At 48.1% G+C, this 18194-nt stretch overlaps 1 protein-coding gene across 1 annotated transcript in view; it reads right to left on the bottom strand.

Annotated features, from left to right (window-relative positions):
• The window catches only part of GAS2L3 (growth arrest specific 2 like 3), a 234627-nt gene that overhangs the window by 140856 nt on the left and 75577 nt on the right, over positions 1–18194 (bottom strand). Inside the window, exon 4 of the mRNA XM_086918027.1 lies at positions 13127–13292. Within this exon, the coding sequence (XP_086774153.1) occupies positions 13127–13292 (166 nt within the window). The remainder of the gene's footprint in view (positions 1–13126; positions 13293–18194) is intronic.

Genomic DNA, 18194 nt, shown 5'->3' with positions numbered 1-18194 from the left:
CTCGTACACCCGCATGTCCACCGCTCGTACTCGCGTATTGACTATTTATTTATTTTGCACACCCTCAGGGGAGACGTTGGCGGCAGCCCTGTCTGACATCTGGATCTCTGTCCATGCTCATTTTGAGCTTCTCCTGCAGGAAGCGGCCACTTGCCCCACCCGCCAGCCACAGTGGCGCCTGCCGCCGCATATTCTGCAGGATTCGGCCAATGTGGAGGCTATACGGACAGCCATTGACTCTTACTTTGTGAGCAATGACCTCCCCGAGACCCCATTCCCTGTGGTGTGGGATGCCTTTAAGGCGATGATCCGAGGCCACATCATGTCCATTGCGATCACTTGGTCGCGGGAGGTTCGCAGACTGGATGATAGCCTCTCCGCAGATATTAAGAAGTTGGAGGCTCAGGATTGGGAGCGCCCTTCCCCTGCAACCCGGCGGAAACTTGCAAACCTTAGGGGTCAACCCCGATGTCTGCGAACTAATAAACCTGAACGTTCCCTGCTTGCCTTGAAACACGGTACTTCGAGGGGGGGGGGACAAAGTGGGTAGGTTGTTAGCGAGGCCCACATTGCCAACATCCAATTATCTGATGGAGGGCGGTTCACTGCGGAGCGAGCAAAATGCGAGGCCTTTAGGGCCTACTATACCGCCCTCTATGAGGCGGACATGCCCTCTCAAGCTCATATCGATGAGGTATTGAGCCAATGCCCCTGGACCCCAATTCATCCACACTATGCTAAACAACTGGAGGGTCCTCTTTTGGCAGAGGAACTGGCCGTGGCACTGAAAGACCTCCGCCTTGGAAAGACGCCAGGCCCGGATGGCTTGCCGGTGGCCTTTTATCATATGTTCATATCGCAGCTCCAGCCCTACCTGATGCAACTATATAATTCCTCTCGGACTCGGAGGGGCCGTCGCCTTCCATGGGTATGGCAGAAATAGCTCTTATCCCCAAACCGGGAAAGGATCCCACGCTATGTGCCTCTTACCGTCCCATAACATTACTAAACACGGACCTCAAACTTTACACTAAAATGTTAGCTAAACTTCTCGATCCTCACATGCCTGGCCTTGTGGAGCCAGATCAGGTTGGCTTCATCTGCAACAGACAGGGGGCAGATAACGTCGGAAGAATTGCGCATCCAGTAGGAAAAGCACACCATTGGAATATACCGGTGTGAGAAGGTGGCCTGATATGCAGTGCTCACTATTCTAGTGAACACTATGTATCAGTCCAGCAACCCTTATTGATGATTGGTTGTAAGTCAACCTTATAGACCAGCTATCCTAGTAGCGTGGATACGAGCAGTCTAAGGCTAAAGACTCGAGAGGGCGTGTTAAGCCAGCTGTTTACCACACATATACCCCTTGAACACCAAGTGAAAGGACACCACACAAGTGTTATGAAAATAAACAGTTATTTATTAAGAATCACAACAGCCCTGTACTCTTTATGAGGACAGGGTACTAAGCACAAACCAAAACTCTTATAAAAATACTTAAGTTAGCACAGTATACACAAATGCCCGAGGGGCACGGAAAACCATATACTCTGAAAGTGGAATGCGAAATTACTAGCAGGTAAGTACAGTACTAATAGGCTTTGGAATCGCTAGGACTTGACTATAGAATCGTTAGATTACTTCTAGGAGACCCAGGGGACTCGGGTGCAGTGTGTGCACTCTCACGCGAGATGCGGGACAAAGTCTATGGTAGCTAGTAATGACAAAGTTAGTGTTCTCGGGCGAACCCGACCTGGTAGGGAGAAAACGAAAGTGGATCCTGACCCTTGGATAGTGAGGCTATGCTGGGGCACCGAAATGCCGAAGTTACCTAGCCCAGGGGCTGCAGCTGCATATGTCTCAAAAGACGTCGGGAATCCTCGTTGACGGACCAGGAGCCTGGAAGAAAGAAGTTGCTGGCAGGCGACCAGTGAAGAAAGTTCGGTGGATCCAAGCCTGGATCGATGGAAGATGACACCTGAAAGCAGAGGGGACCAAGTTCGAGACTACTAGCCAGTAGTCAGTGGGCACCAGGAGGGCACCGGATGGTAGCCACCTCGACAAGGTGAGTGGGTGACGCTGTGCTCGAAGATCTCACGGACCAGGAGGCGTTGTCGGCGACCAGGAAGGAGGAGCGAGCTGTCCCACGAAGATTGAAGCTGTCGGCGTCGCTGGACCCAGGATTGGGCAACAAAGCCTTGGCAAATTCAAGCCCACGCGGTGGACCTAAAATGGCGTCTGGAGTGGACCAGGAGGGTCCGGGGTGCCTCTCTTGAAGAAGGAAGCAAGGGCCAGTCTGGAGCAACCAGACCAGCAGCAGTGATGTCGTCGGGCGTCGTGAAGAAGGCCACAAGCCAGCCGGCTAGTAGCCACACAGCGCGGTGAGCACGCAAAAGCAGAAGGGCCCCACGCAGATCGTGGAGATGCTGGAGGGCTGATCTTCGGTGCTGGAGCTGCTCAGGGTTGGGGCTTCTCGGACCCCAAAGCACTCACCAGTGGAAGACTCGGTGGGCTTGTTACAAAGAAGTCGTGCAGTCTTGGCGATCGTCGGTCCCTCGAGGTCTCGTCGCACTCACGATTCTCAGCTTTGCTGTAGAGGTGAGTAGAGGTCAGAGGTGCCAGGGAAGCCGGGTCTCGTCGAGCTGGGTCGTCGGATTCGTGAAGAAGGACTTGCAGCAGACCGCAGTGTTCTTAGGATGGTGCCCGCTTGATGCAGGGTGACTACTCCTTAGCCACAAGGGAGAATCTTGAAGAAGAAATCTTGATGTCCTTTCGTAGAAAGTCGTGTCTTGATTCCAAAGATGATCTAATTTGAACAGGGGGCCCGCTCCCATCTTTATACTAAAAAAGGGGCTGACCCAGTGACTAGGTCCTGCCTATGGGTGGGACTAGGAGGGGGGTGGTTACACCCCTCTGCCATGCCGGACTTCCCCAGGCCAGGGGCTGGTGTGCCCCTGGAACTGGTTCAGACTGGCCTATGCGTAGTGAGCACCGGGGTGCCACTCAGCAGTCACCTTCCTGTAAAGCCCTGCCTACCCAGGATACACAAAGCCATGTCTGGGACGGTGCTAGCACCGCCCCTGACAGGAAACCCTTTGTCCAGGCTCCCCTCGCTGGAAGGACTCCCAGCTGCAGGGGGTCAGACTCGTGTCTGTGGTGGCAGCATCCATTTTGTGGAGCTGAGGCTTCGTTTAACTTTAACCGGGGTTCACAGTTACATACATGTCGTGTCCCTCTAGAAGGGTGGAATGCTAACCCCGTCGCCAGAATTGGCGAGGGGTTAGTATTCCAATTCGTATGACACCTTACTCTACATGTTTTGATAAAGCAATACCAAAGTTAGCATTTAACCGCGAGGATTATAATGCACTTAAGAGTATATGGTATGCGATATCATGGAACAGCTATTAGGACTTGGTTCCGCAAGCTGCAGACAGGCTCAGCTCATGCCAGAGCACCATCTCACACGATTCCAAGCACTCTGCCTTCAGGATTGTCAAGGCCTGCCATAGGAGTGACTGATAGGAATCTGTGGGTCCATTTTAGGGTTAGGTATAGGTATACTATACCTACAGCAAAGGGTGATTACACGACTTTGCCCCAGCTGTCATGCAGCCAGTTGTGTCAAATTTAAGAGGCCAGCCAGGGGTGGCATAATACATGCTTCAGCCCCTGGCAGCCCTGGGTACACCCATGCCCTGAGTTACAGGGTCTGATAGGGTGGCCCAGTACCAATTGAAAATGCACCTAGGGTACATGGAATCCATTTTACAGAGAGAGCAGTAGGCCTGGGGTCCTGATTGGCAGGGCCCCAGGTCGACTATGTCAAAAACCAGCTAAAACACAGGGCAAAAAGTTGGGGGCAACCATAGTCAGGAGGTACCTTCCTACAACCGGCTTGCCTTCTATCGCTTGACGCAAAGAAAACCTTTGACCGGGTGGACTGGGGTTTTCTTCGCGCAGAACTGCACAAGGTCGGTCTTGGGCACAATATGTATTCTAGGATCATGGCACCTTATCTCTCCCCTCAAGCGCGGGTCCGTGTTAACAGGCAGCTCACAGATCCCTTCTACATACACAGGGGTACACGGCAGGGCTGCCCCCTGTCGCCTCTGCTATTTGCCTTGGTGGTGGAGCCCTTGGTGTAGATGATTAGGCAAAGCAAGGACATCCACGGCCTCACTTTCGGAGGTCGACAGAATAAAGTAGCGTTATTTGCGGATTATCTCATTCTCACATCGGCGCGCCCACGTACCTCTCTCCCGGCGCTCCATGCTCTCCTGCAGACCTTTGAAAGGGCATTCGGCCTTAAAATTAATCATGACATATCTTGGGCTTTAAACCTCACGATCCCAGTCTTGAAAACACTGGCTCCTTATCGATGGACTGCGGACCATATTCGTTATCTAGGCCTCCAGCTGACCCCTTTCCTGGACACATGATCGCAGGTAAATTGGCGTGAATGCAAGAAAGCCATCCAGGAGGACCTGCGGAGGTGGAAACCTCTGACTATCTCTTGGCTCGGTAGGCTTCACGCTATCCAAATGTCCAAACTCCCAAAAATGTTATACTTGTTTCAATGTCTTCCCACCCCCCATACCACAACAAAAGATACTGGACCTCCAAAAAGATCACCAAGTTTATTTGGGGTGTTCGCCGACCGTGGTTCTCACAAGACCCTCATGTTGCCAGGAAATAGAGGGGAACTGGAATGCCCTAATCTCTTGGACTATTACTGGGCCTCACACCTTCATATTGTCTCGGAATGGACAACCACTATAAGCAAAAAGGTATGGTACCATATGGACAGGATGGTAAAGGGGCATACTATCTGGGATCTTACATGGCTCCACCGGGCGGCACACTCCGCAGTGCTTACATGGCAGCGCATACCAAAACGGTCCTTCATTTCTGAGACAAAATAGCCGTACGTAAGGGGTTGACTACTTTCCCTTCCCCTCATACTCCCATAGCGGACAACCCGCTCTTCCCCCGGCCTGCCACATGCAAGCGTTTGCCAAATGGCTACAGGGAGGGTGCAGAGTGATTGGAGACATGTTTGAGGCAGAACTCTTGAAGACGTTTGCCCAGAGCAGAGAAGAATTTCATCTCCTGTCAGAAGCGGGCCTACTGTATGCCCAGTTGCGGCACATGGTATCGTCACCTGCACTGTTGCAAGCGGCTACTCGGCCATACCCCCCCATTTGAGCGGCTGGTCTGCTCCTTTGATGATTCGAAGAGCCTTATATCTCAGACATACCAGATCCTACAACACCCTCCTGCGCTGACTGTGCACCCATATCAACGTCAATGGCACCTGATGTCGGGAACGGAAATCACACCTGGACAGTAGAATCATTTATGGCGAGATATTCCTCGGGTCTATCGCAGCATCCCACAGAGGGAAAATGCATATATCATTATGACACAATGGTACTACACGCCCATCCGGCTACACAAAATGTTCCCCCTTGTGTTGGAGATGTTCGAATGCATCTGGCGACTTTATTCACATTTGGTGGGCCTGCCCGCTCCTGACCCTGCTCTGGAAGGAAGTCCTTAGTCATATTAAGGAGGTGTTGGGTTTCCCCGCCTGAATCTACAGCCACGATCCTCCTGGGCCTCAAACGTGATTCCTTGAAAGCACTCACTCGCAGCGTCTGGACTATAGCTTTACACATGCTTGGGGCGGCTAAGCAACTCATAGCGCTCTATTGGAAAAAAACAGAGGCACCCCCGATTGCCGCTTGGTTTGTGTGACTGTGGCACGTTATAACTATGGAACTTTTCACTGCGCAACTGCACTCGCTTTAACACTGTCTGGTGTCCCCTGGTTCAATATCTCTGTAAAATAGAATATGTGCGATATTTACCTGCCAAGCTTAGAACGCTGAGACTCTTTGAGGATGCCCTATTCCCGGTAAGCTTCTTGCATGCCTAGATCGGTCATAATCACCCACCCCTTTTCACAACCATTAAGGCCCCCATTGCTCCTCAGGCTAGCCATTGTCGCGCGTTACCTCTGGTCTGTTTACTCGTCTACCCAGGTAGCTGTTTCTTTTTCACTTCTCTCCTTTCCTCTTTTCTCTCTGCTCTGTTTCTGTCCGTCTACCATAATCCACTTTGTAGGGGCTTCTAAAGGAAATGGAAAAAATGAACAGAAGGGGATGGAAGAGATGGGAAGGAAAGGGCAAGAGTTGGGGAATGAAGAATAGAAGAGAGGTCTGGTGAGATAGGGGAGGAAAGGGAGGCATTGGATACCACAGTTTGGCTACCTAGATTGGAGCTCCTGTGTTTGTGAATGGAAGCAGAATTAACAATGGAGCCCACCTTGAACGTAACACTTAATTGGTGTGTGGAGTTTCTGCTAAAGGAGCAGTGGTCCTTTACCAAATATTTTGGGAGCTATGTACACTGCTTTAAAGGTGATATTTCTACTCGGAGGAAGACCGTGTAGGGTCAGGCCAGGCGTGTTACGAGTCCTCTTTGAAATTTTAAGAGCTTGTCTAGTGGCCACACTTATCCATCGATCAATTGCTTGTAGGCTTTTCCCAATGGTAAGAGTCAAGAGAAGACATACCTGCCTGCCTGTAATCAATTTCATTACGCTATTTAAAATCAAGAAATCTGTAGGAATGTGGAGAGTAAAAAACGGGTTGCAGTTCAACCTTAATATTTTAATCCCATCACAAAGCTAGACAGAGATAGCATAGAGTCCCTCCCTAACGTGGGCTTAAAGCAGGAACTAGACAGTTTCAGTATCTGAAGATGTGAGTGACACATACAGCCAAGAAGCAATTTGAGTATAACATGGTGAGAGAGCTTTCTGGCCTGAAGGCCTCGGTGGCCTTAATGGTAGCGTATTGTCACTTCTCAGCAGTAAACAAGTACTCTAGGCGACTGAGTTTCTGCACTTCTGCATTACCATTTCAAGCACTTTACAGCATGATTGATCTCTGACATCACAGTAGGAGTATGTGATAGGGATGTTTCAAGATACAGGTAGTGCTCTGGAGTAACAAGCGCTGATGTCACAAGACTAGTATGACGTGGAAATTGACATCACAAGATAGGGCGGTAGACAGATTTCAGAAAAGACCAGTATTATGTAGCTGCTATGTCACAAAATTCAGGTGGAGACAACGGGTTGCTCTCACAATAGCCATGTGGCACATAAACATTGATGTTACAAGTAACAAGCAAAAAATGCACTGCTATTTCAAAAGTGTGTGCAAAATTGAGAGAGTGGGAATAGAATCATTCATGTATTACATTGTTTGTGAAAAAGGGGCAGAATATTCAAGAAGAAACTTTTGTGTTTTTTGTATTTCTCAGTTTATGTACCTTCTTTAATTTTTCTTAAACATTTATCACTAAGCAGATGTCTTTCAAACATTTTAAAAAAAGGGAAACATACACCAAAGAACATTATTATTCAGAACATTCAGAATGTGTTTTAAATTTGAGTTATATAAGTAAGTACTGGAGCTTTGTAACCACTACTTGTAGTTTACGGCACTATCTCATTTAAATGTCTCATCAACTTAACAAGAAAATACTTTACGAAGGATGTATGACGTTACAACGCATGCTTTTACCACGCATGCCTTTCCAACGCGGTTTTTACAATGCATGCCTTTACAACGCATAGTGCTTTGGGGCGCTGGATAGTGAATAGTTTAATTTACTATTCCAACTCCAGTCCCCGTGGATAGTAGGGAAGGTGTTGGATAGTACATTAAACCTATTCCCTATCCTAGAGCGCCCCCAGCGCAATGCGTTGTAATGGTTTGCGTTGTAAAAGTTGCGTCGTAATGGTAGTGCGTTGTAAAAGTTTCGTTGTAAAGATTGTTTACCCTTTATGAAGACACCTATGTGATAAAGACAAAGAAACTCTATGGATTTCCCACACAGTTTGTGGGTACTGTGGTATCTGGTTTCCCTGATGTAGGGTGGTTGCCCTGGTAATTGTTGCCAAGGACCTGGAGGAAGTTCTGGAATGTATAACTGGCAGTTATCCAGATGGAGTTGAGCTGGACATAGAGAAGTCATGCCTGCCTACTCTTCTATATTAAATACTTCTGACTTACCGGAGCGTCCTGTCGTTGTTGGAAGGGACGCCTGTGGTGACATACTTCCTCATGCCTCAAGCACAAGGGCATGCGTGTAGAATGCGAGTAAAATGTGGGGACTGATTGCGTGGGAGGTCAAGACAGGTATGGGAGAAGCTGGTTGGAGATTCAAGCACCTGTTGTTCATACTGTGCCAGTTCTATGCAATAAAGTACTTCAAATACGTTCCTGGGTTGAGATTCAGTCTTACAGAAATGGTGACGAGTGGGAACTATGCTGGCACAGTGTGCCCATGCGTATGAATAATTTGTCAAAGAGGGGGGTTTTACCCAATGAAATCCACATGGGACCTGGGCGCTATATGGTGTATAAAGAAAGGGTCCCTGTAGAACAGTGTACCTTAACTTGAATTTATTACAGAAAGCAAAGTCAAAAAACATATACAGACGCTGTATCTATATAGCCCGTGAGGATTGACTTTATCCTGAAATTGTTTTCTTATTTCCAAATGGGCTACACGCCCACTTGTTTGCAGTCAGTAGACGTGGAGAGGCTGCACTTTGGGGCTCCGTGCTTTGAATAGCAGAAGCGGCGGATTGGTGCGATCACACTTGACGCACATCACCCTCCCACTGATTAGATACTCAATAAACAAGTTGCAAGTACTAATGGAATCAGGATAAAGTCAATCCTCACGGGCTATATAGATACAGCGGGACCAATTTGACACGGTCTCGTCCTTTGCTCACCGCGAGCAGATACTGTAGTGCACCCTGTTTATACCTTACACCCTGTCCTGATGAAGACCCCGATGTAAGGCAACAAATACGCCTACAAATGTAGCGTGGGGTCGAAACGTCAACGGCTACTTCACCCTCCTTTCAGTTGACACGCCCGCATTAATTTGGATACATTTGTGTCAACAGAAATTGCTCTAAGTACTACGGGATATGTTATGATCCCCCTTTTCGGCTCAGGGATCTGAAGCCTTTAAAATCTAACTGCATTTCGAATGTATTTCGATATTTATAAGTTGTCACTAACCTTATCCCTTCACTGTCCTTTTCCCTCACAGCATCACGCTATCCCGCTCCCAATTTCCTTTCTTGGGGCGCTGTTATTTACCAAGTAATTTGGTCCATTCATTGTGATTAATTTACAGTGTCTGTATATGTTTTTTGACTTTGCTTTCTGTAATAAATTCAAGTTAAGGTACACTGTTCTACAGGGACCCTTTCTTTATACATGCCTATGAATAAGGCAGAAACCGAAGTGGAGTCGACTGACCCGTGGTGCTGGTAGAAGACGAGGACCCTTCCTGAAGCGGAGTCGTCTAGAAGTAAGACCGGCAACTACACAAACAAGTCCTCATATAAGTTGAGGTAAATTGAAAGTTGTTCAGATTTACCACTTCATTGTTGTGGCAGTTGGTCCAGGCAACGCGTGGCAAGGAGTGCGCTGGAAAAGGAGTGTGCGAGGCAGGCAGCGCTCAAGGCGGAGCTAGGAATGCTCAAGCCAAGGTGTAGGCTGAAAGACGCTGTGCTGAAGGTGCGTGCGGCTGGTGTCCATTCCTGAGGCTAGTGCGGAGGAGATTATTCTCGTCATCGCGTCTATGCACACTGGAGCCACGCATAGCAGCCATATTTTGGGAATAAATACAGTAATGTTAGCGATAGGCACACTTTAACCATGCCGGTCAGACACAGTTTACGCAGCGCAGGCAAGCTTTCGAAAAGAAAAAGTTTATATTAAATTCTGCGCTGCCTAGTACAAGAATTATCAGCAACAGGCACGCTTCAACCAGAGCCTGTCAGCTATTGTTTACACAGCGACAGGTACGCTTCTGAAAAGTAAGAGAGAATTGACATCGAGCCTACGGCAGTAAAAAAACAAGCGCTGAAAGACAAGCGCAGCACGCGGCCGCGAAAGTTAAAGCGACGCACAGCGTTTACCTTACGGGAGCGAGCAGAGGCGGTCACGATAAATGCACACAGATGACACCGCTGCTCGCTCCAGCAAGGTAAATGCTCTACGTGCACGAGTACTCATTGGAAACAGTGCAGTACATGCACGAGTTTACAAGAAAGTACAGAGTGATTCCAAAAGGTCACTCCAAAGAAGCATAGGCAAGACCAAAAAATGGCAAAGCAATGAAAAACGATGCTAAATATTGGCTCTTTGATGCATGCTTTCGTCACTGATAATGACAAAGAAAATAATCAATGGTCTTCAAAAGAGCAGCTAAGTAAAGTCTCTAACACAGAAAGGAATTTTCTAAAGATGCTTCTGAAACAGAAGAGTGGAATAAGAAAAGACTACATTTAAAAAACGTAGGCTTTATTCAATAATATACCTATCACACCACCCAAAGCAGTCTTCAGGCAAATAACATCCCTAGTACTTAAGCTCGTGTAGGCGGGTAAGCGGGCACGCATTGACCTACACACGTTAACGCTACCATATGAAAAGGGAGGGTTTTGAGTGCCAGACTTCCGGCTCTACTATCTATGTGCGCAGGCCCAATACGTGGCGCACTGGTATCATCCCACCCCTTATCTCACACATACGGCGGTAGAGGAGGGCGATGCGGCACCGGTTCACTTGAACGCGATAGTGTCACACAAACGTCCGCCGTTACACTCAAAAGATATTAACACGATTGACACCACAGCTTGCGCATGGAGAACACTAGGGAGGATGGCACATAAACTGCCGCTCTACGCCCCGGCACTCCCACTGCATTTTCACCCGCGCATATCTGTGACTACCGAAAAAGTGGGAATGGACATACTTAAAAATATAGGCTTAGACACTTTTGGGGATCTATACCACGAAGGGGCTTTCTGCACAGCCGACGATCTGACATATGTCAGCAACCCGACCCTCCTTTTCCGGTTTACACACTTTAGACTGCAGAAGGCGATTCAGGAATTATATCCAAACTACCCAGAAGAGCCCCCCACTTTACAGTCGCTACAATTCATAATTACCACTTCGAATACTTCCCATATGGTTTCTAGACTGTACAAGGTGGCACAAAGTGAGCTCCCACACAATACTGACAAATCCCGGCAAAGGTGGACCGACTCGCTACAGGAAGCACTGACTGAGCGTGAGTGGTCTGTCGCGTGTACGCTCCTTAAATTGCTTACTTCAAATAGCAACCTGCGCATTACTCACCTGAAGTACTTACATCAAACCTACCACACACCACATCGATTGCATAGGTATGGGCTAAGGGAGGACGCCAGGTGCAGGCGATGTGGGTACGACGGGGCGGACTTTGTCCATTTAGCTTGGCACTGTCAGAGGATATATGCATTTTGGGGTGAAATCGTGACCACTCTGAGTGTTATGGTGGGGATCGAAGTGGAATGTACAATGAAAAACTGTTTGTTAGGACTGTTGCCCGGTGTCAAATCGGGGAAACGTAAGTTCTGCGCTGTGGCACTGTTAATTGCTAAGAGACAAGTATCCAAGTGCTGGGAAGGGAAGAAGGTCCCAGATTCTAAAACATGGCTAAAGGACCTGACTTACTGCAGGGACATGTTGCACACCTACGAAGAGGAATTGCCCAGACGCTCACGCTCTAAGAACTATTGGTGTTATTTGACTGACTATCTCTTGACCATTGAGGGGGATGAAGAGGAGGTTCACGAGGCTTGACTTTATGTGATCAACCCCCTGAAGCAACGGGTCTGATATGTTTCTCTTTACGCAGCTCAATGTCCTAGGCCTGTATTACACGCACTTACACCATGCTACACACGGTGGTTGTCGGAGTGTAGAATTGCCCAGGGGTTTTTAGGTTGATGGTTCTACATGTTCTGTTACAAACAAAAAGGGGACTCAACACACCCCCAAAAATGAAGTTGCATGTCCAGTAGCAGTCAGCTGGTTCCGCATGAATGCAATCTATTGTTGTTATGATACTAACAGATACGCCGCTGGACCCCCGGGTTGCCAGCTGTAAGGCTGTGTTGTTTACTGATGCTGAGAATCTACACCTCGCGGCCGGCCCCAGGGTTGTAGGCCAAAGGCTGTGTCAACAATGTCTAAGACTCAACAATAAAGATCTTGTTGAACTTCAAAAAAAAAAAAAAAACGTAGGCTTTTAAATAATTTGTTTAAGGTTTTATGTGTGATAAGTGATCCAGATTCACCACATGAAGGCTGGAATAGACTAGTTAGTATCATTGACAATACTAGGAGGTGGAAGCGATGCTATTCACTTGCTCTTAATAGTGCAGGCATTAAACATTGAGTAAACCGCTTGCAGCACAACAGATTGGGATCTAATGTCAGGTTGTCCTACCTACACAATACAGAGTACCAGGCAGGATGGAAGCATTAAGGCAGGGAAGCAAATGAAACCCTAACACCTTAACAGTGAATCCTGAATTTGAGCAAAAAATTCTAAGTGGACAGATTAGATAGCAACATTTTTATTGTAGATTTTATCGAAGGTATAAAAGTACAAACCTAGCCAAGATGCAAATGTGAACACCAACAGAATACAAAGCCAATATATTATGATTACCGTTTCCAGTAACAGCTCAGGACAATAAATGTGGATGGATAGAGAAAACGTGCAAAAAAGTATCACAGCTGAGAGAGGCAGAAGCTGAAGTGGATACAATCTATGTAGGTAGTCTATGATGGTTTAAATATCGGGAAGAGGTAGCTACTGAGAACGTTCCTGAATTCCACTGCATGCTTTCAAAACTACAATCCCATCAGTGAAGACTGACAAGTGTCCCTGATCTTCTGTTCTCAAAGATAGACTAGGGCTAAGTAGAAGCCTCTGCACTTTCCTATACTACGGGCTTGTAGGCCAAGCTTACACTGATATATCCACAAAAAGGTGCAGTTACTGTTGAGACGTACTCTAGAAAATTCCAATCACACAACCACTCATTTCTGCCAGATCAAAGCCATCTGTTGTGTTTTAAAACTACATTAATTTTAAAGACCAATCTAGTTAAAATACATTCTAATAAGAAACTAATTTGAGGTTACATTCAGATTTGTAAAGAATGGATAAAGCTCACCAAGTAGGCCAGATAGCCAAATGGCCAAATCTTCTTGCATCGGGATAAGTGTGGCTTCATGTCGTACAGACAACCATTGATCATACTGATAAACATCTGTCAGTCCAGGTCCGTGCCTTGGTGTCAGAGGACTGCGTCGACTTGCTAAATCATCTTCAAACAGCACCTAGACACGATGCAGAAAAACATAACACTTACAATATAGCTATATTTTCATAGCGGTGCTGAAGTCCTAGCTGTTTATGAAGCATCTTGTGACATAGAGCTGGATTTGACACAAGTATGTGGGTACCAAATCTTACAGGATATTTAGACATATTTTCCGATTGCTCTGTGGAAAAGTTAATTATCAGAATCAGGTTGGCCTTCAACGGTGACAACTGCACAGCATGAACCTCAAGACAAATATTTTAGCAGACAACATCAGAACATGGAGGAACCAACACTAAGCGCAGGTCCCTTTCTCAATACTAAGAAAAGTTTATATTGGTATTTTTGTAAGACATCGCAGTTGAAATGATCTAACAGCAGGAATTTAGTGCGCACAGTTAACACGTAAAATCAAATTGTGGATTTATTAATCATCAAATTCACAAAGCTCCAAGTCAAGGTTTCCATAAATATGATGTGGCTCAATCCATACTCTCATGAAGTAAACAATACCGTCTTTAATTCTACCATCTCCTCTGAGATATTTCATTCTACCATCTCCTCTGGGATATTCCTTGATGCAATTACTTTCTTGTTTGTAGAAGAACAAGTTACTTACCTTCTGTAATGCTCTTTCTGGTGGATCCACTATATAACTACAGATTTCTCACCCAAGGAATATCCTTATGTGCCAGACTAGATCTGGAAACTGTGACAGCAGATCTCCTGCACACCGGTGTGGAAGCACGTTGACTTTGTTCTGTACCGAAATGACTAACGAAGTCACATATAAACGCCATCCCTGTGCACAGACGTGGAGCCCAAAAACAAGTCAGAGTACCAGTGTACAGATCTCTAGCTTGAGACTTTATATGGAAAAGAGACCAATCCACACAACAAGGAGGCAGGAAGGCAGTGAGGCATCTTTAGTTAAACAAATTATCTACCAAAAGGTACTGAATGCAAGTAACCTGTTTTTTGATGGATGCTTTTAACCATAGATTCCTTACCTTGTGGCTCGATAACACAGAAGAAACTTCTAAGGAGGAAGGTCTGTGGAATGGGCTCATTCCAAAAAGACCTGCATGACCAAATGGGTGACATATCCTTGCGGTCACACTGGCTGTGAAGGCAGTAGTTCTTTGTATATATACACTGTTAGAACCGGCTGTCTCTAGTTGGCAGAGGTATACACTTCTGACAAATAGGGACACTCCTTTTCTAGTCAGGGCAAGGGGATCACACCCTTCGATAACCCCTGCTCACCCCCTTGGTAGCTTGGCAGAGCAGAACAGGCTTATCTCAGAGGCTGTGTGTTAAGCAATTATGACCACATACAGTAATACAGTGAATACACTACAAATGGACACGACACCGTAGTATTATAAAAATAAGTATTTTTATATAAGACTTAGCACAAGACCAAATAACGGCAAAACTGTACACAATCGGAATAAATACGTTTAGGAAGGAAAAAGGATAGTTCAAAGGTAGTTTCTTCTGTAGCACAAAAGTCTTTTAGTATCAAGCAAATCTTCTTCTTGGAAACACAGTTCTTAGCAACAGGGTAACTCACACGGGAGCTACACAACGTCGAGGCAAAGTTAATCCACAGGTTCGGCGTCGACCGCGAGGAGCGCTACGTCGGGCCTGGAGTCACACGGACCCCCAACAACACAGTACCTTAGGAAAATGAAGCACACGATGATCAGCGGCGTCGAGCAATCCGGCGTCGCGTCTCGGTGTCGATCCGGCCTCAGCAGGCGTTGTCGATGATGCAGTTGCACAGAGTGAGCAGCGCTCACGGCGTCGAAGGGCACACGGTTGATGCGATCAGCAGCGGGGCAGACACGAGGTCCTCTGGAGTTAGAGCCGTACTCCTACTCACTGGCGTTGCTGCTGGCGTCGGTTGGGCCCAGCGTCCGATCGTCGTGGTTGCTGGTTCTTTCAGAGGTGCTGGATTCACACTTCCAGCGGATAGCACTTTTTAGCAGGTGAAGTCCTTTAGCCCTGTGACTTCAGCAGGAGACTGGCACTCTTCCAGTCCTTGGAGATTTTCTTAGCAAGCGTGAGAGTACACACACAGTTCCTCTCTCCTGGTTCCTTGGTAAAAATAAAGAAGCACTGCAGGATTCCCCCAACAACAGCACACCGGCAGAAGGGGTAGGCAGTCCTTTAGATCAGCAGGCTTCTTGTCCTTGGTTACAGGGTTCCTTGTCAGAAGTGATCTGATTTCCTAGTTCAGGGGTCCTTCTCTTATACCCCTTTTCGTCTTTGATCCCTTTGTCTATGCCGGGGGTTTCCCAACACCCTGGGTCTGCGGTGGGTGGAGCTAGGTAGTCACACCTGGCCTATTCATTGAGCCGGGCCGGGTCCTCAGACGCCCCGCAGGAGGTGGAGCCAGCATTGATACTGGCAGGAGCAGAGCTATCGCCCTCCTGGCAGGAGGTGGGGCCAGGATCGTCCATGGCAGGCACAGAGCCATCAGTCGCTTGGCAGGAGGTGGAGCCAGCATTGTATCAGGCAAGGCAGGCTATCAACAACTACTCTCCCCCTACTCTCAACGTAAATGTCCCACTCATCCCAAACTGACTCATCCAGACCTCTTGGAGCCACCCAGCTCCTGTCACACACACGTAAGACCAGCAGAGACCAGATATGGTTAGGCAAGAAAATAGACACTTTCTAAAAGTGCTATTTTCGAACCCAGAGTCCAAAAACCATCCACACCAACGGATGCGTCATTAAACCCTGAGTTCAGGGATATCAAACTCGACATTGCACCATGCTCCCCGAGCCAGCTAGGATTATAGCGTTAACAACCCCGGCGGCCCATTCTATCCAACGGAGAGCAGGCTACCTCGCAATAGTGAAGCACGAAGATGGCGGCACTTCACTATCAGGACATGCCAACTTGGTCAGGCGTGTCCTACCTTACACTTACAATGCACCCTGCCCATGGGCCTACCATAGGGGTGACTAACATGAAGTTAAGGGAAGGTTGGAGGGGCTGGCAAGTAGGTATACCTGCGCAGCCGGCGTGACAGTGCAAGACTGCACGTGGGTCTCGCAATGACCGACCCGTAGACATTCTTTTACAAGGCTGCTCCTGTGGGTGGCACAACACGTGCTGCAGGCCCACGAGCGGCATTCGTATTTACAAGCCCCGGCACTCCTGGTGCACTAGACTAGGGACTGACAGTAAACCAAATAAGCCAAACATGGATACAATAGATACATAATTTTAACATAGGGAGCACTTGCGCTATGGCACTGATCAGCAGTGACACGGCGCCCAAAGCATATACCAGCAAAACATCGTAAAACAGTAGAGGCAAACAGAAAAAATGGAGGAGAGACTCAAGCCAATGATGTCAGGTCTAACACGTGTCCCCTCCAGCTGAAATGTGGGGAGAACTACCCTTGACCTAGGGAGTCCTCATCACTAAGGCGGAAAAATCTGGACAGACCATCAGCATTGGCGTGATCTGTACCAGGGCGGTGTTCTACCGTAAAGTCCATCCCCTGTAGAGCAATGGACCACCTCAACAGTTTTGGATTCTCACCCCTCATTTGCATCAACCATCTGAGGGGCCTGTGGTCTGTCTGAACCCGGAAGTGAGTCCCAAACAGGTAGGGTCTCAGCTTCTTCAGTGCCCAGACCACAGCAAATGCTTCTCTCTCTATCGCACTCCACCTCGTTTCCCTGGGAAGTAACCTCCTACTGATGAAGGCTACAGGCAAGTCTCGGCCCTCTTCATTCACCTGAGCTAGAACAGCCCCCACGCCATGCTCTGAAGCGTCCGTCTGAACAATGAAATCTTTCGAAAAGTCGGGTGCCTGGAGTATAGGTGCTGTGCACATTGCAGTTTTCAGGGTGTCAAAGGCCGTTTGACAGGCATCAGTCCAGATCACGTTTCGTGGCTGCTTCCTGGAAGTCAGCGAAGTCAAGGGGTGCACAATGTTACCGTAATCCTTGACCAACCTCCTGTAATAACCCGTGAGTCCTAAGAAGGCTCTCACCTGCGTTTGGGTTTTGGGCGGTGCCCAAGCCAGGATGGTATCAATCTTAGGTTGCAGGGGGGCCACCTTACCGCTCCCTACTTGGTGCCCCAAGTACACCACAGAACCCTGCCCAATCTGGCACTTACTGGCTTTGATTGTGAGGCCTGCTCCGCGCAGGGCCAACAACACTTCCTGGAGGTGGCGCAAGTGTTCCTCCCAGCTGGCGCTGAACACTGCGATGTCGTCCAGGTAGGCAGCACTGAATTCCTCCAGTCCAGCCAAGACCTGGTTGACCAACCTCTGGAAGGTGGCAGGGGCATTCTTCATCCCAAAGGGCATCACCCGGAACTGGTATAGCCCATCTGGTGTGGAGAATGCTGACCTCTCTTTTGCCCCATCAGTCAAGGCGATCTGCCAGTACCCAGACGTTAAATCGAACGTACTAAGGTACCGGGCAGCCCCCAACCGATCGATGAGCTCATCAGCTCTGGGGATGGGGTGCGCGTCAGTCTTCGTGACTGAATTGAGCCCTCGGTAGTCCACGCAGAACCGGAGTTCCGGTGAAGCACCAGGCGCTGCAGCCTTCGGGACCAAGACCACTGGGCTGGCCCAAGGACTGCTAGAGGACTCAATCACCCCCAACGCGAACATTTTGGAGACCTCCTCCTTAATGTACGCTCGGACCTTGTCAGTCACCCTGTAAGCCTTGTGCTTCACAGGAGGGCTGTCTCCGGTGTCAACGTCATGGACACACCAATGCGTGACACCCGGAACCAAGGAAAACAGATCCGGGAATTGCCCCAACAGTTGGTGACAATCCTGTCTCTGCTCAAGGGTCAGTGTGTCAGAGAGGACCACACCATCCACTGACCCGTCTTGCTCTTTAGCATACAGGAGGTCAGGAAGAGGCTCA

The sequence above is a fragment of the Lissotriton vulgaris genome, chromosome 1_1 (genome assembly GCF_964263255.1).
Source record: "Lissotriton vulgaris chromosome 1_1, aLisVul1.2, whole genome shotgun sequence".
Taxonomy (NCBI): domain Eukaryota; kingdom Metazoa; phylum Chordata; class Amphibia; order Caudata; family Salamandridae; genus Lissotriton; species Lissotriton vulgaris.
This window is presented reverse-complemented; position numbering and strand designations above follow the sequence as displayed.